This window comes from Halyomorpha halys, unplaced genomic scaffold, assembly GCF_000696795.3.
Source record: "Halyomorpha halys isolate HHAL.00 unplaced genomic scaffold, Hhal_1.1 Scaffold121.1, whole genome shotgun sequence".
NCBI lineage: Eukaryota > Metazoa > Arthropoda > Insecta > Hemiptera > Pentatomidae > Halyomorpha > Halyomorpha halys.
In genome coordinates, this window is record NW_027107242.1 from 715,414 (window position 1) to 739,883 (window position 24,470).

The 24,470-nt window shown below is 29.0% G+C and overlaps 1 protein-coding gene across 2 annotated transcripts in view; it reads right to left on the bottom strand.

Moving 5' to 3' along the window:
* LOC106678068 (cytochrome P450 4C1) overlaps window positions 1-24,470 on the bottom strand; it is a 31,780-nt gene that overhangs the window by 1,527 nt on the left and 5,783 nt on the right. Inside the window, exons 1-10 of one of the 2 annotated variants that reach the window (XM_014416364.2) lie at window positions 20,345-20,500; window positions 18,172-18,278; window positions 15,022-15,115; window positions 11,547-11,729; window positions 10,134-10,203; window positions 8,168-8,294; window positions 4,798-4,858; window positions 3,986-4,080; window positions 1,181-1,249; window positions 468-636 (exon numbers count right to left, since the gene is read on the bottom strand). In XM_014416364.2, coding sequence (XP_014271850.2) covers window positions 468-636; window positions 1,181-1,249; window positions 3,986-4,080; window positions 4,798-4,858; window positions 8,168-8,294; window positions 10,134-10,203; window positions 11,547-11,729; window positions 15,022-15,115; window positions 18,172-18,278; window positions 20,345-20,486 — 1,117 coding nt within the window. In that variant the 5' untranslated portion in view covers window positions 20,487-20,500. Of the gene's footprint in view, window positions 1-467; window positions 637-1,180; window positions 1,250-3,985; window positions 4,081-4,797; window positions 4,859-8,167; window positions 8,295-10,133; window positions 10,204-11,546; window positions 11,730-15,021; window positions 15,116-18,171; window positions 18,279-20,344; window positions 20,501-24,470 lie in introns of those variants that run through there. The other variant, XM_067045539.1, reaches the window with a different exon arrangement.

Genomic DNA, 24,470 nt, shown 5'->3' on the forward strand with positions numbered 1-24,470 from the left:
TTTTATTTACTTTATTTTATTATTATTAGATTAAATTTAGTTTTTTCTTTCTTTTAATTCCCTGAGTACTACTGTTATTTACTTTTTTTTCTCTTTTTATTGTTTTTCTTTTGTTCTTCTTATTTTGGTATAGATTGTATTAGTTAATACTCGAACACTGCTATATACTGCACTTATTTGTGGCAGATTAAATTATTTCTCTTCAATAAATAATTTTTAAAATTACACCACAGAAAAATGCGTTCCCTGGTATTATTTCCTAGGATGAAAGTCACTCCGATCAATAATACCGTGTTTGTTTTCATTTATCTAAAAAAGTGAAATTCATGGAGATAATTAATATAGTTGTAAACTATTTTTGTTTCTCTTTTGACCGCAACCCTGACCATCTTCTTATATATAAATTTTTACGGTCAACTATACATTTACATGGAGATAATTGTTAGTCATAAATATTTAGTTTTTACCAATTTCTAAATCTTCAGTTAAACTCCTAGACATAAGTGGCACACTTGGATATAATCTTAAAGATTCTTTAATCACCATTTCAAGATAATTCATTTTAGTCAAATCAGAGAGTGTGGGTGGACTGTCGTTTTCACCAAATATATCTACCAGTTCCTCTACAACCTTTTGCTGAAATAAAGAAAAATTAAAATTATTTCAAATTCATTTTTGATTGTTTCTTTACTAAACAAAACGCTGAAGTGGGCATATTAAACGATGATGAAAATTTTTTAGTATAATTAGTTAAGGAAGCAGTTGGGTGACACTTCTCAATTTTTTTTTAATGTTTAAGCTATTATAGATATTATAATTTAATTTAATTTTTGACTATAAATTATGAAAAAGAAAGAGGTATATGTTATAAATACAAATAAAATTATAAAATTTGAAATTGAGAGAACAATGAGATGGGAAATGTTGGAAATAATTTTTTTACTAAATTGATCCTTAAGTAAACACTGGAAAACTGAGAAAAACAGGCTCTCACATTACACTCTGATTTTAAAAATCAAACTGTCTTTTAGCAATTGAGATAATTGTTGAGAGTTGTTGAAATACAGTTTTAAAAGTCTTGTTATTCTTCCAAAGCTTGATGACAGTTCTTTAAATAAATGAACAAAATCAAACAAAAAATAAATAAATAAACAAAAAATATAATAATAATCTTACATACCTGTTCCTCAGGATGATTGGCTAGAAGAAACAGGGTGAAGGCCAAGTTAGCAGATGTTGTGTCATGTCCCTGCAGAGCAAGACTTAGTTGGGTATTATGAAAATTATAACATTTTGATATTTATTCTATTTAATAAATAATTGTGACATTTTACTTGCAAATCGTAATGCTTAACAGTATCATTACTTATCAACCCGAAAATATTGATCAGAAAATAATTAAATAAACAAAATATTAATTTAATGTTTCCATATTCCTATTACTATATTTTTGAAAAAGGAAGTTCTGTTCCCAACACAACTCGAAGAGAAGTTTTTGAACAATATGAGAATCATTGAATAAAATTCAGTTTATTTTTTTGTTAATCTCATTAATTTCTAAAACTTTTTTTCAGACACTTTAATCTTTAGTATTCCAATGCCATATTGGATACCACCTATGTTGCAGGACTTCATCAGGGCTAAAAAAGATACAAACACTGGAATCATGTTAACATAAATGAACAAAGTTAAAAAATATATAAGAATAATAAAAGATTATAGACAATTCGTGAAAACAGAAATAATAACAGATAAAAAGAAGAAATATAAATTAAAGCACAAACTATGAGAGGGAAAAAGGGGGATAAGAATAAAATCAAGAATAAAGGAAGATAATGAACAAGACAGAAAACGGACCTTTAAGTCAGAGCGAAAGTGAACTGTTTTGACAGGATGTTATAGCGAAGAGTGGGGATTGACAGCTAAAGTATGTTTCACTTGAAAATAATTTTAAAGTAAACAGTATAGAAAATTAAAGAAACTATTTCTATAATGTTTACTTTAAAATTATTTTCAAATATAACATACTGTAATATCCTCTTTTATGAGTAAATTGTTATTTTTTATATATAAATGGTTTTTACTATGTTTTTATTTTTATAAATCGTTTCAGTATTATTTATTTGTTGTATTGAATCAAAAAAGCAAGCTAACCAATTTTGTTTAGTCAAGTATGGAGTGGAAAAGATCATTATTCAAAACAAATAAGATGGTGGCGGTGTCTTCCTGAAGTCTGTTGAATCGCGTCCATGTTGAGTAAATTCAAATATTTTAAAAAACTTCATTTAACTTCCCATCATAATTGTAGTGACAGTAAATTTAAGAAAAAATATAAGTTAAGAGTAAGTATTAAAGAAAATTATTCAAAAAGGAAATCATTTGCAAAAACCCAAAACTGTTATTCTACAATCAATCTTTACATGGAACATCGAGACAAGTTTTGGTTTTTGGCTTCACTTGGTGTTTAGGTGGGAGTAGGATGACATCGCCTAGAGGCAGGATGTCCTGAAGATTCCTTGCCTACTCTCGGTGTTAGACATCATGAAGAACGAAGACATCAAAAGAACATCGAAGAAGATAAAGTGACTCTTTGTTTGGATCACCGATGAATGAGATTGCTTACATTCAGTGTTAATTTTAATTTTCAGTGTTGTAATTTAAATATATTGGTAAAAGTAGTTAATAATGAATTTAATTAAGTGTTATTAGTAGCTAGATGTCTGTTCTGATTGCTTAGAAAACACGCCCAGAGATTAAGAGTCAATAATGTTATATAAAATAGAATAAAATTCTCCCATCTGTTCAATATTAAAGCTTTTCATTTGAACCTAAGCTATACTTAGTATTTGAAAATAAGTAAAAAATATCAATTTTCCTTTTTATTTTAAATAATTCTCGAATATTACAGTACTTTACTGTCAATCCCCACTCTTCTCTGTAACATCCTGTCAAAACAGTCACTTTAGCTCTGACTTCGAGTCTGTAAGGTCTGTTTTCTGTCTTGTTCATCATCTTTCTATATTCTTGATTTTATTCTTATCCCCTTTTTCCATCTCGTTGTTTGCACCTTATTTTATATTTCTTCTTTTTATCTGTTATTATTTCTGTTTTCACTAGTTGTCTATAACCTTTTATTATTATTATTTAATTTTTACTTTTCCTTGTAAACCTTTTTAATTTTTCATTTACTTTGTTCATTTATGTTTACATCATTTAAGTGTTTGTATCTTTTTTAGCCCTGAAGAAGCCCTACAACATGGGGCGAAACATTGACTCAATATAAATAATTGACTACACCTGGACCATCTTCCTTTTATTAAACAAAAATATCTTCCTTTTGTTGTAAAATTCTTCCATAGTTCATATTCAGCCATTTTTTGTTATTATTATTAACAATGAAATATGGTTAATTATTTCATATAAACAAAACTAAAGATAATTTTGAGGATGTCATTTTTAAAAATTAGTTTTTCAAGGCCTGTCTGAATATTTCTATTAGTATAACTCATAGCTAATATTAAATGCCATTTAATGGTACATTGACATAATATGTTTCATCAAAGTTGCTAGAGCTGTTTCACAGAAACCTATAAATGGTGTAAGTCAATGATCAAAAGTGGCACATCCAGTTAATCAATTTCATAGATAACGTTGCAGTTACATCCCAGGAACATCTTAACCTTTAATAGGCAATTTTAGTTTTATACAACTTTTCTTTCTTGAACTAGGTTGTTCATATATTAGCACAGAGAATGTTATGCAATATTTGATTATTTGCTCTCAAAGGACCTTAAAAGGTATATTTCTGTTTGAAATTTTCTTGATTGGAATAATTTATCTTAATTTGTTTCATGTGTAAAGAAGTGAAATAAAAACGAGACTAATTAATAAAAAAGAACTCAACAGCAGGCAACTTTTATCCCACTGGATTAGTTCAGTTCATTTTTTAAAAATCATATATAATTGTGAAAATAATAAAACAAACCTCAAACATAAATGTATCCACTTCCTCACATATTTCTTCTTCTGTCAATAATTCATCCATCTCCAAAAGGCAATCCAAGAAGGCTTTTTTCCTATCTGCAATAATTATAAAAAAAATTATATGTATATATAGTTGACCATAAAAATTGATATATAAGAAGATGGTCAGGGTTGCGGTCAAAAGAGAAACAAAAATAGTTGTAAACTATTTTTGTTTCTCTTTTGACCGCAACTCTGACCATCTTCTTATATATAAAAAAAATTAGTTCCATATTTTTCCTAAGTTCGATTTCTAAATTAGTTAACAGTAACCCTGCCATGAGAAACATCTTGTGATATTCATCCTGCTCCAACAATAGATTGTCAAGCTCTGCCACCTGAATCTCAGATACAGATCCTTAAAGATTAATGTGTACTGAGGGTTCTGTACTGTATAATTAATTGTGTATACAAATTAAAAATGTATTTATAATAATAAGAAAAATTAAATTGGATCAATGCGGCTCAATCTTGAGCATGAACAATTCTTAGGATGGGTTTTATGTAAACCCTACCTAAATCCCAAATAAATCAGACATTTTGGATATGCAACCTTGTGTTAGAGTAATTTACTTGCCCTCATCAGCAAGAATATGATCCTTGTGAAGATAGTTTCTTGAATTAGATCATCCTGAAATAGTCATAATGTTACTGGTACTGGTATTTGGTAGGGAGAACTAGTCCGGCAAGTGGCCCTATGGTCCTTTTTGTCTATCTTAAAGTACTTTGAAATTCTTAGTAAAAAAATTAAATAAATATAAATTATAATCTTACTTTTGTTTTCAAACTGGTCAGCTTTCTGATTCTTATACTGCTCTCTTCTTTCACTGATAATCTAAACATAAAATAATAGATTACAAAATATATTATTTGGTATTAAATATTTTATGTAGAGAATATTTCAAAAAAAGTACTTAAACATTAAATAATATTGGTTATTATTTATTTTTAACATTATTTATAGCTATAATTTCAAACAATTATGGTTCAGAACTAAAGTTTCTAGTTAATTAGAGAGAAAATTGTAAACATAGCTTCCAAAAAGTTGTTCTTAGCATTTATGAACTTCAAAACAAATACAAAAATTGTGTCACCATTTCACCTAATTCTTCACATAGCTTCTATCCCCTTATACAGGTCACTATCGTACATCCCCTCTCTTTTAAATGACTTCCAACAATTTTTACATTCTGCTTTATCTTACCTTCATATTACTTTCGGCCTCACGACAAATTGTATAGTATCTACTCTCAACTTAAAGAACCTATCCCTCTTCTACACAGATCATATGTCATTTACCGCATCCCTTGCTCCACTCCCAATTGTACTTATCGCTAACATATTCCCAGATAGTTAATTTATTAAAGAAGTAACAATATTTAATTTTTTCCTCCTATTGCTTATGTTCTTTTATAATATTAAAATCATTTGTCGTCACCCTTTTAAATGTTTTTTTTAAAATTATTTTAAAATTCTTATTTTTGCTCTTCCAAGTAACTTGTTATGTATTCCTTATGGTAGTTGATCTTATGGTAGTTTTGTCATCTGTTCTAATGTACTTTTTAACTTGGAATCTTACCAACTGTGCAGCTAACCTCACTTGGATCACAGAGGTCATGCCAGTTTTATGTTTTATTCTCTTTTTTCTTATCTTTCTTTTACCCCTTTCCTTCTATATTCTTTTCTTATTTTTCTTTACCCACGTTATTAGTTTTGTTGACCATATATTATTATTGTCATTGGAAGAAGATAGTTAACCATATGAGGAAGATAGTCTATAGATAGATGGTGGTCAATAAAGGTGTCAAAATAGTAAAAGAAAACTATTGTTAACCAATGTTTCGCCCCACTTTGCAGGGCTAAATGAGAAAATAAGATACAAAAATTTTAGAATTAACAGAACATTAAAAATAAAAAACATTTCAAAACAATTGTTAAGTTTATAAAGTATATAGGCCCATCTATATATTATAAAAAATCTGTCCCCACCCAGGAGTACATCCTTCCTCTACCCACTCCTGTTCCTCTGCTTTTTTTTTTTGCATTGGTAGCAGAAGTTCACTCTTATCAGGCCACTATGACAATTGTTCATTTTTATCCTATTTCCCCTTTCACATAATACTATACCTCACCTATACCACATCCACTCCACCCATCTGTTCTACCTAATACATCTACCTCTCAACCACATCCAAAACAAGTTTCAAGGAGCAGACTCCTATGATTCGTGCGTCCAGATCTAAATTGAGAACTTATAACACATCTGGTCATATTTATTAACAACCCCATCGCCAGTCCACCAACATGTATATTTCCTCATATTTTTATTATTAATATTTTATTATTTTTAGTTACTCTACACACTTTATAAACTTAATAATAGTTTTGAAATGCTTTTACCCCTAATGTTTTGTTAAAAAACGTTGTGGACACTGTGTGCTTGAGTGGGCTCCTTGCTAACCGATAATTGAGACCCAAAAACTACTTTGAGGACAATTTGCTCCAGAGTAAATATCTAGGCCACTCCCAGATTACATATCTAGGCCACACCATCCCCCAGATTTTTATTACCTTTTTTATCCACCGCTAAAACTGATACTGGCCCACTAGCTCATAAAATAACATCTTGAAAAGAAAATGAGAAAAAGTCAAGTGGTCTGCACTCAGTGCTCATTGCTTGAATTTCTGCCCATTTTTTCGAGTGGTATCCAGTTCGTCTGTGATTCCATTCTTGTTAATAAATATTACTAGGTGTGATATAGTCCTCAGTTTAGATCTGGACACATGAATTGTAGGAGACTGCTTCTTGAAATTAGTTTTGGATGTTATGGAGAGGTACATGTATAAGGTACATAAGATGGGTGGAGTGGATGTGGTATAAGTAAGGTACAGTAATATGTGAAAGGGAAATGGGATAAAAATGAACAATAGTCATAGTGGCCTGATAAGAGTAAAATTCTACTACCAACTGAGCAGAGGAACAGGAGCGGGTAGAGGAAGGATGTACTTCCTGGGTGGGGATAGTTGGGTCTATATACTTAAAAAACTTAACAATTGTTTTGAAATGTGTTTTATTTTTTATGTTCTGTAAATTCTAAAATGTTTGGATATTGTTTTCTCATTTATCTCTGATGCCCTGCAAAGTGTGGAGAAACGTTGATTAACAATAAACAGTTTTCTTTTACTATTTTGACACCTTTATTGATCACCACCCGGACTATCTTCCTCCAATATTATTATTGTCATATTTTCTAATTAATTCTTTGTCTTACTTAACTTTATATTTTGTTTCTTTATTCTAATACTTTACTTACATATTTCATTAGTTTACTTATGAATTTCCATTCATAATCCATGAAGTTCCATAACTTTAATTTTTAAATTATTATTATTAAATTAAAATATTCATATTTCATTTTTGCTTTGCATTATATAACTTTATATTTTTACTTCAGTAATTATTTTATTATACTTACATATTTATTACCTATATATACCTTTTATTTCCCACTTCTTTCATTACTTTATTTTTATCTATTTTCATTTGGTACAATTATTTAATTTAATCATTCTATATATCATCTTATTCATTGGTTGTTATCTTGATTTTTCTTCTTAGCCCTGGTGATGACTAGAAATTCTGGCCGAATCGTTGTCACTAATAAATAAGTTTTTTAAAACTTATTTCTGTTATTCTATGATCACACCCCCAACCATCTTCTCCTCATAAATATTCTTCGTGTATTATTAAATAGAAGTAATAACTCAGAAGAATGAATGTTTTTTTCTTTAGTAAAATATTTTATTATAAATATTGTTATATCCTAATATAAATGTTAACAATATCACTGATTATCTGTAAAGAAAAGAAGATCTTTCTTTTTCTATATTTAATTCTTGAGAAAATATCTGTTGTTAGTACATACTATTATTATCAATATGTGAATTAACTCCTAGTAGTCTCAGCTACTTATCACAAAATGTGTCAAAAGCTATGTACATTATGATCTAAAATTTATCTTGGATGGGAATTAATATCATTGAAATAAAAATAAATGGTTGATAAAGTAGAAGGCAATAAATAGAAAAAAAATTACATCTATTGTCTTCGACTTATTAGAAAATGGACAATGCAAAAGCATACCTTTTTTGTGAATGAATGAACAAGATTGAGATCATTTCTAAAGGCCCTTCCTTCCTTTGTTAGGTTATATACAAAATCACTGTGTAACCAGAACTTAAAGAATCTAGACAATATTGTCTGTGGGATCCTAAAACATTATGACATTAAAATATTTCATTGAATTCGCAACATAAATATATTTAAATAACAAAAAATAAATTAGCAAGAGCACTTATTTAACCACTCTTATAGATTAGTATTTACTTATAAAATTAATTGTCAAATTTTAGCAAGAAAATAATATTCTCTAAATAAAATATTGTCATTGTTTCAATATCTTCAATGTCATTGCACCTATGACTTCAAAAGTGTCAAATGTCAGCAGTGGTAATGATGGCAGATGTGAAAGGGCTGGGAGGAAAAGAGAGTATACTGTATGATGGGTGGTTTCCAAATTCAGTAGAAAAATAATGATATATTTTTTTGTATAATTCTCTCTCTTACTCTTATCCTTCCTGTATATATACCATTTATTGCTTGACTTCATCTTCTCAAAGTATAAAGTTAAATGCAATCTTAATTTTATTTGTATTTTACCTTTGATATAGTGATATAAACACATATCAGTTTTATTTATTAATCTCTTTCTTAGTTGTTATTTCGGAAAATTTTACTCTGGGTAACTTCGTGCCTACAATTAGGGATACTTTGCCCCAGTTAACCTATCTAATGTTTTTGTTTATTGTTGTTAATTTCTTAAATTCTCTCAATATAATAGTAATTTCAAATCAACTAAAAATAATTCATATCATTATAAAATATATATAAATAATTTGGAATTATTTTGATCAAGATTTATATTGAATATAAATTTCTGTTATGAAATATTTTATTCTATTTTTATTTTAAGAGGATTGTACATTAAGCTTGAAAAAAAAGTTGAGTTTTTCAAAGAATTTCCAAACAGTTTTTTTTTTTTAATTTTACTCTTGTATGATTACAGTAGTTTTATGGTCCACCAGGCTAATCTGGTCATCAAGAAATATAAATAGGGAGAAAAATGGTGGTTCTTTTCTGCGATGATAATAAATAATAATAAAATACACAACCTATTGATTTCTAGTTGTTTTTTGTGACTTTTAGAAAGCAGTACAGAGTCTCCTAAGAAACCCATAAACTTTACTCAACTTTTTGGTAACAAATAAATTAAATAAACAGATGTCAACACGGAGTCAACTCTTTTTCTTTCATTTACACTCATTTAGAGTGATGAGGTGATAAAATACAGACTTTTTTAACTCCTGTAAGTGAGTCAAAAATGCAGAATATCGAATAAAGCTTAACATCCAGTCTAAATTGATGGTAGGGGAGAATGTTCTATTTTGTTCATAGTGGACTTTAGACAACGCTTCAGTTTTTAGACAGGAGCTGTTATTTATGCGATAGCTCTGTGCTCAGACAAAATCTTTTGAGAGGAGTACAAGCACTGGGCATAATTGGTTGTCCATGTACTATTGATTTTGAGGTGATTAGCAATTTTTTAAAAATTCTAATAGTAACTTAGTTCTATTGTTTCTTTTAGTCATCAGTATTTTAAATCATCTTACCCCTGAATCACTGCTTACTGGCAGGTAATATACTATGCCATTTTTACATTTTTAAATAAAGTCTGGGAATTTTGAGGTTTTATTTATTAGTATCAGAATATTTAGTACAGATGATCAATTATCATAGATATATAGGTATTAATTAACATGAATATAAATAAAAATAAAGAATAAATTAATTTTGAAAGAACAACATTTGAAGAGGCAGAATATGTTTAGCAAAAGGAGTTGGCTATCAGTGTACTAGATCAGAAATAATAATTTCCAAACATCAACATGAACCTATTACTACATAGGATTAACATAAACATTCAGCTAATGATAATTTTTGTTAATCAAATAATTTTTTTGGATTTGACAACATAAGATGCATGATTTACCTTTTAACTGCCTTTTCATATTTATTTTGTATTTCATCATTTGTATTTAGTTTTACTCCCATTGCTGTCTCTGAAACAAAATTGAATGACTAAAATTACATTTTATACTTCCATGAACAAATTGCAATGTTCGAATCAATATTTTTCTTTGATAGTAATTAAAGAAATTTTTGAATATTCATCAGGACAAGATCATCTCTAATTGTTGCAAATTTGTTTAGGATTACAAGGTATAAGCTCTCATTGCTACACCTGTTCGTTATACACTCCTGAATCATATATTTAATTTTTAGCCATGAAAACTAATCACAACAATGTCAAAGTTTATCTAGTAGCAATATTACCAATAGTTAATCATCTAAAGTCAATACTTTAATAATATCATATATTTTCTGTATTTTATGTTACAATGAGTGAATATAATCCCGAGAATTCGGGTAAAAATTGGAACCCTTTATGCTTTGGTTGAATTTATAGGATTTATTTTGTCATTATAAAATTGAAAAAAATAACTGTATGTAAGGTAGAAAAAGGTTAAATTAATTAGGTTAAAAAATCAAGTACTATGTAAGGTAGAAAAAGGTTAAATAAATAAATTAATAGCTAACGTATATGTAAGTGATATAGTGTGGCTTGAGAAGTTGGTTCTATTCTTGGAGAATCTCTTGGCTATTTATCTAGTGTACATGTTTGATGTGAGCTAGTCAAATGATTTTCTTGTTAGGAGAAGCTATATAAGAGGTTTTTTAAGTATATGCATGGGTAGTATACATCCATAAGTCATGCTTTAAGTTACCAACTATTTTGTAACTCAAGATTAGAATTGGTATGGTCAAAGATTAGGGTGCAAACCATTGCATTATTATTTATCTATAGAAGAGTTGGTAATGATTATTGTTAACAAACTATTTTACTATAATACAGTATTTTGTGCAATAAAAGTACAACATAAAGATCTAGTATTTTTAATTGCTTCTGATTGCTGAATGACAAATTTTCTTTACTCATTTGCATTGATAGGTGGTAAAAATAAATGTTCAGGACAATTATTTGGTACATCATTTTTCTTTTTGTTAAGAATTTCCAGTAATTCAAAAAGCATTAGGTTTTTTAAGAGAAAGTTTTTTTCTAGCCAAACAAGGGTGCCACAATTCTTTTTAGCCAAAAAAGGGTGCCATGGTTAGAAAGTTTGGGATTCGCTGTTCTAGGTAATACTCTTTTTCTAAGACCTTAAGTTGTTGCACATTTTTTAATGGAAATTGTCACAATTTAGAAGAATAATAAAAATATAATTTTCAAATTTAATCTCAATGGTTCCTTAATTAGTATGAACATTTACAAAATCTTAAGAGCTGATATAATATATGTAAAGAACCTTATTAATTGTTCAAGTTGTGAACGTATCAAATTTACCCAATATAACTTTGAGTGTAGATGATCTGATAATATCATCAATATCAGCAGGCTTGCCTTCTGTAGCTAAAAATTGTTCTGTGAGTGATTTTGCATTTTTTACCAAACTGGTCATTGCATCCTCAAGAATCTTGAAGTGGAAAGTCGGAGTGAGTACTTTTCTTCTTTGATGCCACTTAGCCCCTAAAAAAAATATAATTGATGTGACAAATAAAAACGTTTTTTTGATATATAGTGAATTATTTCAATAAAATCATTAAAAAAAAAAAATAGAAACTGTAATATGCCTAATATTTAATATAATGTAATAATAGTATATAATATGTAACTGGAGGATTATATGTAATGATTGCCTTTTTTTTTTTTGTGTTATGATATCGTCTTGTAAGATTGTGATATGTCGTATATCAACTAACTTACTTGCTAAAAAATTATAAACTTATGTAAAAAATTATTTTTCTCAGCTTCTAGTGCACATTGGCAAGAACCCTCGGATATGTGTCTGATATTTTTCGACCTGGTACTACCAAAAAAACAGTTGTTTTAAAATTGGTGTCGCAGATGCGTAGCTAACCCTATAATCTAACCCTTGTTAGATTAAATTCATCATAAGTGGTCAAAAGCTATGAATTAATTTGTTAATTTACAATGTTCATCTGAAACCTATGAAGAGAGATAAAACTAATACCTCTGGACAAAAACTTAATAAAAATCAATTAATACAAAATTTATAAATTATAATATAATATGTAACTGGAAATGGATGACAGGTTAATGTAATGTAGAAAAGAACCATGAAAACCTTGTATAGGAGGCAGTTTCTCAGTTCAGAAATTGTTTATACACTTAAAGTTATTTTATACAATTGACAATATTTTCTCCTTATTCTACATAAAAAAAATTTGATTGGTATTTGATAATAATAAAATACATGTAGACCAAATAAAATGTATTTGTAAGAAGACTATAAGGTCAAGAGGTATAACTTAAGGTCACACCGTTTTTCTGTTTTAGGCGCTTTTTAAATATTGCTCGATTAAACTATCCAAGTCTAAAACTATAAAGTCACCTCTTCTTGTTTTAATCAAAAATTTCAAAAGTGATATAGGACCGTCGCTCCCTGGGGGTCTTAGTAGCCCACAGTGGAGGAGCCCACCCCGTTCCATGTACCACCTGGCCAGCAGCTCCTGGGCCAATATTGTAACCCTCGCCTTCAGCGGACCCACCTCAACCCCTTGTAATGCCATGTGGCAAAGGAAGGACACTAAATACATATGTATATATTTAGATATATATTAATTGTGCTATTTATATATTTAATATATATCATATATTAAATTTAATTAAATTTAATAAATGAGGTTAGAAATAAATAAAGGGGGTCTTAGTATGGGTCTGGCCTATCTGCTTTGTTTTTGCATTATGATCTTATCTTGTGAGATTGTGACATGTACATCAACCAACCTTCTCGCTAAAAAATTATAATATTATGTAAAATATTATTTTTCTAGGGCACATTGGCAAGAACCCTCAGATATGTGCCTAATATTTGTCGACCAAGTCCCACTAAAAAAAGCTTCATTGAAATCGCTGATCCCAAGTGCGTATCCTCCCCTTGTAAATAGAATTTACTAGGGCTAATAGAACGACTTCAATATATTTACAGTTATATGGGATAACTTTCTTTGATTGTTTTTATTAGTTTAGAATTTTAAAAAGAAATCATCTCTGTAAAAAATGGTGTAACCATATTTTAATAAAAATATTATTGTAATTTATGGGCAAGGAAGTCCATGTGGTTTTACCATAGTGATAACATTGCACTGCCATAAGCCAAACTACTTTAACAGTCTAGTCTGCTACTGTATGTTTATTATTTATGATGCACCTACGCCTCTATATAATGCCTATTTGCAAAAATGTATAAATAGAGCTTCATTCTAAACCTGGAAATTGAGCTACCAGCTACCTTCTGCTTACTCTTGTCATCTAAACCATTTTTATTCGGCTCAACATTCGAACTTGCAATTAAACGTTCGACGCTATGTAAATAAATTCACCTAAATTATAATTTTATTTAATTTCCTTCTTTTGACCTATTGATAATTGTTCAATACTTTTTTATTGTTTATTTTTCTGTTTAGCTTCAATCTTAGGTCCCAATAGTCACTTGCGGGTGCTCATATAACAGTAAAGAAACATGAAATATTGTGTCAGTGGTTGTGATGAGGTATTCTATATCATATAATACTATGTTTGATATTTTTTACTATATACCTCTATGGAAATTGATAATTTCATTATCATTAGTGTTATAACCTTTATGATAAAATTATCAGTCATCTGTTAACTTTTCAAATCTAGTATAGGAAAGTAGTAGTGTAGTAAGTGTGTTTCTCATTTTAATAAAACCTACATTTAGGTCCATGACTTCGTCTACTTTTATGACAGGTTGTTATTAGATAATAGCTATTGGGGTTCATAAAAATAAATTTTGTTGTAACTAACTCTAAAATACAACACAAACACCTGTTCTAAGTAGAATCTCATTCAGTTATTTAAGATTTTATCACTCTGGATAAATTATCTTTAAAGCAGGCAGTTTCCAAATAACTAGAAAGCGTTAATAGGCCTTATTGCAAATAGCATCATTTTTATTTGGAAAATTATAGTTTATTTATTTTCAACAGGGTTATTGTTTCAGTGAAAAGTAAATAGTATATACATGAATTGGAAATTAAAGTTGCAGTACTGGAAATTTTTTTATGTATGGTATATACAAAGATTCTTTATGTATATTCAAAATGCAGGATTGAGTAAGCTTAGTATGCAGTAGAGATTATTGCAGATTTTAACCCCTTCTACATGCATCAAGCCTTCTTCTTTATCTCCTGGTTAAGTTCAGGATGTTCAGTATTCAATCTGAGCTGATAGCGTCTGCAAAGGTGGTTTTTTAATGTTTAATGCCTTTATTTTCTCTAAATTGGGCCAGGAAAGACGGTTTGTCACAATTATTAGAGATTTTGGCAGATAGAAAATCATTTATCGATTGTGATTTCGTATTCAACAACTCGAAACTCAGCGATTGTATATATGTATCATCAGTAACTGCTGCTCTAAACACGGGAGTATGTCTGAATTTTACTCAAGCCTATCATATAAATCATCGGGGGTTTCTATTTAAGCATTTCGTTCATATAGTTTTTCTTCAGGGCTTAGAGAAATCTCAAATGAGACTTATCATAGTCGGAGTACTTCAAGCATCAATACTTTCACCACTGCTTTACATAACATAAGCACACTTAATTCTACAAAGTGCCCACACATGAATAGATACCTACACACTACAAACTGTAATTATAATTACAACTGTAAACATTGTAATATATAAATAAATAATAATTCTATTTTACATGAAATGAATTTAGATATACTGCATATAAACAATTATCAAATGGTTAATTATGATCCTCACCTTCACTCAGCAGAAGACCATCTCCTAGGAATGGTCTCCAAAATCCGTAATCATATGTTCCTTTCTTGATATGTTTGGCGCTGCTGAGTAATGGCTAAAAATGTTAAATAAATGATTTGTTATAATAATTATTTAAGAATAAGAAGTACGTAATATAATTAACCACTAATGATTATCACTATAAATAGCATGTTCACAAAAGAAGAATCCAAATATTAAGTTTTTTTAATGTTGTTTACGTTAAATTTTTAAAGATAATGCAATCAAACAAATATTTTTTTTATTTGGCTTATGTTAGTTTTTTATATAATCAAATTTTTTTTAATTCATTTATAACATTTTTTTTCTATGTTCACATGATAACATTTTTTTATTGAGAATCTACTGAGAAGATAAGAAAACAACACAAATATCCTTGAATTGGTCATCAACATTTATCAAATCAAATTCTTTTGAATAATTCTGGCGTACTTTTATCTGTAAACTAATTTCTCACTGATTTCATCAAAATAATTTTTTTACATATCCTGGGTGGGTTCTATTTATTTTTTTAAATATAGATATATTTTTGTAAAATGTATTGTAATTGTCTGTTAATAATAAGTGAAGGGTAAGAGAAAATATTTTTTCTGTTAATGTTTTTAGTTTATTTTACTATTAAAAAAAAAACTATAACATAAAACATATTTACTTATTGTATTATTTTGTACAGTTGTAAATTACATTAAATAAAAAAAATAAAAAAATATATATGTATTTTTTTCAGGCATACAATGCTAATATCTTTAACGTCTAAAACTATATTTTTTTGGACGTTGGGCAATGGGGAGTATCAGCTAATGATGAATTAATCATAGCTATTTGTTGATTATGTTTTAGTTTCTGAACTAGTACCTTACAACTGCTTCCTAATTTATTAATGGCAGCTAAAAAATATTTAAATCGTAAATATTTAAATACTCTGTTAAATGAAATATAGAGCCTTATAGGATTGTGTTTTACTTTGTTTGAATCTCTTGAAGGCCAATTGGATATACCACCACTTGGCTATTTCCTGGTTTTCGAATATTTTTGTCGAAATATCTGTGACGTTAATATCAGAGTTCTTTGTAAAATTATATATAAAATTTATGATCCTCTACTGATGCAATACGGATGTTTGTTTGAATTATTTATATTAATACTTACTAACTCATTTGTTATAAACGACATTCTTCCATTAGCTGATGAATAATTTATATATTGAGTTGAGGATATAAATTTAATATGTTGTGTTTCTGTAAAGTGATTGGTAAGAAGTATATATGAAACTACTTTGAATATATTAATTTAATGTCCCTCATTTAAATTTTCCACTATCCATCGCTATTATCCCATACTGTGATATAAATGAATGAATTCCAATATATTAGTGAGACGCAATAACTGCTGGATTTTCCTTATAGTATAGTAATAGCAGCTTACGATAACGTTTTACGATTTGTTGACAAATTTTATTCCTAGGAAAATTTTCATTATAAATTCTGTGGTTAAAAAACTTCAAAGTGATACCAAACAGTCAAATAGTTCCTGGGACATCGAAATTTATCGTATAGAATGGCTTGAAATGGAGGGAAAGATGGGAATTTATCCAACCCTATATTTATACTAAGCAATATAACCATCGAAAAATAAATAAATTGAAGAACGAATGGAATTTCAAGGCCAATTTAGGACTGAATTATGATTATTATTCGTAAAATAAATAAAATTTGTAGTAGAGTTATGAAGAAGATGGTCAGGGGTGCAGTAAAAAGAGAACAAAAATAGTTAAGAACTATTTCTTTTCCGACGTTTCGCCCCACTTTGTCAAAGTCGCAACAGCTCTTTACTTGGACAGCCCTGATGAAGCTCTACACGTTAGAAAATATATTTGTTATCTATTTCTGTTCTCTTTTGAACGCACCTCTGGCCATCTCTTCATCGTTTGAAATTATACGGTCAATTATTTATATGCATCATTTGTAGTAGTGTACTGTAATATTTGAATTTATTATTAGTCATAAACTATTTATTTAATGTAATTTAGTTCAAAGCGGAATAAATAAAAAATCATTACTACATTAGGAAGAGTTAAAAATTATAATATACATTACATAAATTTTACTATTTAAAAATATTAAAAAAAGTGTAATATTCATTAATTTTTTTTTTTTTTTTAAATTCAAGGAAAAAATATTTATATAATATCCTTTAAGCTTAGAAAGCTAGCCTTTCTGCAGCTATTATACGGAGTGTTTCATGTTTAAGATCTTAAAACTAGAAAAAAATTTCCTATGTTTTTGGAGACATTCATCCTTCGTCGAAGAATTTTCATTGTTATTAATTATTTAAGTTAAAATATATTAATTAATATTTGTTCCAACTACATTATTGATGAAATGAAAACATTACATTCATATTAAATGTTAAGAGAGTTTACATTGATCATTATTACAGCATCGTTCTTCCATAGCTGGAGATCAAACAACTCTAGATATGTGTTATTGTTTAGCAAGTTTCAATTATCCAAGTCATTTACCAGGCTTGCATAAATGTTTTGTTGAATATCACACCAAAAGAATAAATCCAGTAGTGTCAGATGTGGAGAGCATACGTCAATAACAAATATTTATTCGTGTTCAACCAATGCGGCAATAGAAGAAAGATACCAAGCCTGTATCAATGATTTAGGAAATTACATAGAACATTTAATATCAATATTAATGTTAAAATTTAATTATTAAAGTAATTGGAACACAAATTAATTTATCATTATAACCTATAGAATTCATAACAAGGAATATTTTCAGACGTGGATATCTCCTGACTACGGAGATATCTTCATAGAGAATTTTTTTCTTGTTGTGAGATGCTTAATTTATATTTTCAGTTTGGACACTTAACCCTGAATCACCCTGTGTATTTCATCTTGATTTTCGGATTCATAGAAAAATATTTTAATTGATTTAGGATGAACATATAGTGAAATGAATCACGAAGCCACGCTGTCAAACAATGGAATAATATAATTCTAATATAAACATAATAATTATTTAATTAAAACTAACATAAAATTTAGATGCTGAATACGACTTATTTATTTATTTTTTTATCCAAGAGACAACTTACCTCAACTGATTCGGGGTCGGTAAGCATTACGTAAGAATCTGCCCACAATTTCATTTCGAAAACTGACGAATAGGTTTCTTTGAAGTCATTAATTGCCAAAAATATATCTGTAATTAAAATTTTCCTTACATAAACATTATAATCAAAATGATCAAGGGATTATTAATGCATGATGACAAGTAGTGGTATTCTTTAGCTATATGTGTATATTGATTTTGTGGATGATTAAAGAAATTAATTTTCCTAATTTTGTCCAGATATATAAGTGAACATTAATATAAACCATATTCATTTTTTAAATAGAGTATATCACTGGTTTAAAATATGATAAATTGTTATTAAAAGTGTTACAGGCTATCCATGTTATACAATAGTTGTATCTGAATACATGTTTCTACAGTGTTCAATTTAATGATTTGTGAGGGTCAAAAATCTTGTAAAGGATTTAACAAAGTAAGATTAGATAATTATAGATAAGTATTATTAGAACGATGACTTGCTTTTAATGCATCGAGTTTTCATTTTTATTTAGATTAATCATTTTTTTTTAACTGATAAGAACCTTATCTATCACAACTCATATTATCTCTGATTTTCCTCATATTTCATTATAATTCTTTAGATTTCTTGATGCCTCTGCTCATCTGCGTTGGAGGCGAAAATAAATTAAAAAAAAACAAATATTAAAATATGTATACATCCAATTACTCGGTAATGTTTTTCTTATAAATTTATAAAAATAAGAATTTATTTAATTTAACATTAATATATTAATTAATTTTTATTTAATTTTCATTCTACATAAAATGTATGATTATTACATAAAATAATAATTCTGTGCCACTACAATCCGCAACTTAGTGAAAAGGTGCAGTACCTATACAATAATATAAATATATCATTATATAATCTATTTCTTAACAGAAAAAAACGAATACGTTATAATTAAGATTTTAAAGGTTGATTATGAATAATATCATCTTCATTTGATCCTTCAATGTATATGATCCCAGCCTACTCTGTACTAACCACATTATTCACTAAAACTAACATTTTATTCGTAAGGTACCTTTAAAATCAGAAATATTAATTGTCTGGCTTTTCTTTTGGTTCTATATATAAAATTGTGTACACAAATTTTTTAAGATTTTTTTTTAAACATTTATTTTATAAGTAGTTACAATATTATCACTATTAAATTCTGTCATATACTTGCAGAAATCAGTAGTGAAGTTAAGAGAACTCATTCCTCCATATTTACAGAGCTATATGAATTAAATGATAACAATTAAAATGTAGAAAAAAAAAATGAAACACAATTAAAGTAAAATACCATTTTCTACACATTCATTCCTTTGCACAATGTTTATATTCAGCCCAGGAAACCCCGAACCAAACTTTTCCTTCCCATTTGTTAAGAAAAGAACAGCTCTAAATGTTCCTGGCGCTTCAATGTCAATCGCGACACTTCGACTGAAAACCAGAGGTGGCAAATAGATTGCGTAGATCTTTAAGAATAGTGTTTAAAAGCTAACTTGTTCAATAGTTTTTTTTTTAAGTGATTTAATTAATTCTGCAAAATATATATTTTTTCCAGAATTGAAAATTTCCACTCACTTTATACATTTTGGACTTCGAGGTAAAAATTTGGTTCCGTATTTTTCTGACGGTGTGTAGTGGCATTTTTGTTAGCGTATAATCGATCGAACCATAGTTCTGATTTTCAGGAATTGTGAGGGTTGATACCTAGTTCAATTAATATTAACAATCATAAAAACATTACATTATATCTGAAATTCACATTGATCCAGTAGAATTCAATTTATGCCATTTGGTATTTTTAACGTTTCGATTATATAAAATTTTGAAATTGTTTGGTTTAGAACCGTTCTATGATAGATTTTTATGATTTTAGGGCTACGAAATTGGCTTAATATCCCAATCATTTGCAAAAGTAATTTTTGACTTTAGTTCCCCCAAAACATATGCTCAACCAAGATTATCAAATCAAATTTTCGAAAGTTTCTCAAAGGTTTTGTTTCATCTTAAAAGTGTTTTGAAGAAGTTCATAAAAAATGAAATTATAAAACTGAATATTTTTTACTTACTTCTAAAATCTCACTTTAGATACCAACTTAGGGTATCTGTAGTATTCCCATTATTCTTTGCTTACCTTTCGGTGGTAGCCGGGCCAACTCTAAGCCTATGCCTATGATCGGGAGACCTCTGGGTCCTGGAATCTTTTGACTCATCCATTGTTTCAGGATTAACCCTACAATGAAGATGACTACCACAGCACATAAAATCTCCAACATGACTGAATATTTATCCCACCACCGCGTCTCGGATAACCGTGACCTCTGAAGAGGTAGCGGGGCTCAATTGAGTGTATTCGTTATTTTTATTTTATTACAAACAATATATATTAAATATATACACAAAGCAGGCAGTATATTTGCAATTCTTATATTTCTTTACCAATTTATGATACTTATTTTACCTGAAATATTGATTTTATAGGGATACAATGACACTTGTTTATTGAGTTATAACAGCCTAAACGCGTTGTTAATATTTAATTCATCTAAATAACTTTGTAGTATGAAAAAATATTTAATAAAAAATATTACAATATTAGTCAATTTCAATAGATTATTTATTTAATTGTACATATAATATACTATATTATTGTGAATAACCAATATTGTCCTTTATCCATGTAGTAAAAAAACTCTCTGATAACCATGAATAGTAAGTTTAAAACTAGAATAAAACCTACTGACTGCCCTACAGTTTCATTTAATGATGTTACCCTTACCCCTGTCGAATAGATCCGCTACATTGGACTACAATATTTGGACAAACGATTAACCTGGAATCCTCACATAAGACTGAAAAGACAGGAAACTGCACGTCGATTTCGATTATCACTGCACTTACTAGACAAACGGTCTAAACTTCCAACACATTACAAAAGACTGATCTACATAACTGTAATAAGGCCAATCTGGACATATGGAATTGAGCTTTGGGGCTCCACTAAACCTTCGAATTCCTCTCGTATTCAATCCTTACAATCCAAAATCCTTCGTAAAATCCTCAATGCTCCTTACTTTGTCACAAATAAAATCATACATAAAGACCTTAATGTTCCCTATGTAACCGGTCTAGTCCGAACCAGATATCACTTCTTCCATTATAAACTCTCTAACCACTCAAACTCCCTAGTTCTTAATCTTGCATTCTCTTCGATTCCTGACAATCCTCCGAGGCACCTGAAAAGAAGATGGCCACGAGACCAGCTTATGTAAAATGTCAATAGAGTGCTAACAATGGGTAGTTTCTCTACACGCCTGTAACACTCCAATTTTTTTCGGATTAAACGGATGCTCCTCAACGCTACCTAAGAATCAGCTGCCCCATAGCTCACTTGAAAATGATTGCCCAACTACGACTATCCGGTAAATATGCTATTACTCTAAATGTTGCTCTGCAGAAATATATTTTGGACCCACAGAAGCTATGTCCAGCTTGTGATGGAACGGAGGATTGGCTCCATTTTTTAACAAACTGCCCTGGGAATCATAAAAAACGAATCCGAAACTATGCTACTTGTCTGTACCCTTAAAATTGGATCTTAAACTTCTTTTTATATATGTAACACAAAGTCTTAAATAAATAGAGGATGATTCCTACAATAAGATGTATAGTTTTTTATTTTATTTTATTAAGCAATTAATATCTTTTTTGTTTTGTTTTTTCACTCGAATGTAGATAATCCCAGTTTGGATATACTGTTTGGTATTTAGCCTATATAATAATTTAAAGATTGTTATTATTATTTAATTTATAAATTATTACCTTATACAATAATTTAATAGTTTATTGATTGTTATTTTTATTATTTAATTATTATTACAATGATTGTTAAATTATGTACTTTACAGGCTAACTCTATTCGTATAGTGGTTGCCCCATAAACAGAATTTAGAAAGATGTATTACCTTGTTATATGATGACAACTGTTATGGAAACGTTCAAAGATTCTTTATAAGGATCGTATGAATTGTTTCTTCTATTGCATTGTGTCGATCCATTTTATTATAATTAATTTAGTGACTCTTTCGCTCAACAATTTACTGTTGTATTTTTTAAAAATGATTTATTAAACCTATCTATTTATATATATGCACCTTTGTGTATATATGAGGGCTACATTTATTATCTTAATTATGGTAAAAAATATATATGTGCTATTAATATATACTCTTTTTACTAACAGATTAAATGAAATGTTTGAAATAGGAGTTGTGTGCAATATTGATATAAGCCTGGTTAACACGGTGACATTTTACTTTCAGATAGATACATACTACTGTCACCCAAGTGAGATAGTGAGGTAGTGTTGTAATCTCCTTTCTACATGGTGGCAGTAAACCTAACCGATCGATTATAAAACATATATATGATGTCTGGAAAAGGATTACGAATATGTAATGAACTGGTCTGTCTGTATATTCTTTAATATTGCTATAGTGCAATGCTTTGCAGAAGGGTATGAGAGGCGGAGGCTTACGCAGACAAGTAAAGTGACAAGAGTTATTGAATTAGATAACCTGCGTGGATGACATAGACATTCTGGGACGGTCCCTTTAGGCCGTGATTTTTCTTGAATTATGACCAAAGCTTGGATTAGAAGCTAATGAGACTTAATCAATTACATGGTAACTGAGAAGATTCCTACAGCAGGGAAGACAGTGATCATTGGACCTCATGATTTCGATAAGGTTCCGGAGTTTATTTGCCTGGGACCCGTTGTCACCCAGAATAATGTTGAGATTAGAACGAGAATAACCGATTTTTTTAAAAAGTAAACAGCTCAACAGGTGAAAACTTTCAAGAAAGACAATTCTCTACCAAAAAAAAAAAAAAAATACAATTAAACTGATACGCGTCATGCGTCTGTATGGATTGGAGTGTTAACAACATCAAAGGCTACTGAAAAAGAGCTACTGATCTTCGACAAAAATATTTTTTCCAAATTTGCAGAGGTGAAAAGGTTGGATGAAAATGGAAGAGACAGACTAACCAGGAGCGGTTCAATGACTTTGGGGAGGCTGAATTTTAAGAAAAAAAAGCTGAGGCGTTTAAGATATGTAAGGGATTTCGTCCGAATCCGAATGGAAATTTGCCAGAAATGCTGCTAAGCAATTGTGTCTGGACAAAAAAAAAAAAAAAAAAAGAAAACGTAAACAAATCGTATATTTAAATTCAACTTATTGCCTTTTACAATTTGTCTTCATGTGAGAAAGTTGTTGTTTGTTGAATTTAATAATCAATTTTATAATTCATTCACCTATAGATTGTTGATGAGGTCAAGTTTCTCATCGAACCACAGATAGGTGTGGCAAGAAGCGATTGTATTAATTATAGTTTACCAATTTTATCGTTTAATTTCAATACATTTATAAATAAACTAATAAAAGCAATAACTGAGAAAAGAGTAAAGAATATGCTGCACTTTCATGGAGTGATGCATTATCTCTATTTAGTTCTAATTTAATTTAATGTGAGATTTGTTATCTCTGGTCTTTATTTATGTATCTTATCTTTTTCTCTCTTTGATCTGGGAAAAAAATGACTTGTTAGTTATTAACATGCATTTGATGTTTAAATATTACAACGATATATAAATTCGTGACTAAAGGCCAAGGTTCATAGTGATTATTTATCTCTAGTGGTTGTACTATCACGGTGGGACAGTACCACTGTGCTTGTCTCCCCGCCGACAATAAACCTGATTTAGCTGACGGTCCTAATTGGTGAATAAATAATAAAAACAGTAAAAAAATAACAAAAATCAGTAGATACAACAAACAGCAATCACCGTATACAAACAAGAAACATACAGGTTATAAGTTGACTATAAGGTTAGTTTTATGGAATGATAAGATAAGTTTTATGGCTGTCTACTATCAAGGCGTCAATCTACTTTACACAAAATCGAATTCACGGAAGTACTGTCACGACAGCAAATTTTAGTAGTTTACACGATAAAAATAGTGCAATATTTGCTGCCATCATGAAAATTAGCCTTTAATATCAATAAAAATCGTGACCTACTATAGGACTCCTTTTATAAATTATTTGCATGACAAAAAAAAAATGCAATAATAGCCTCAAAGAAGATATTTTTCAATTGAAGTGTGCTTCAATTCAGAAGTCGTGATCATCTACTGATGCCTTTCATTGCTGCTCATCTTTATTCAAGGTTATATTTTTGTAAAAGTTCAAAATCA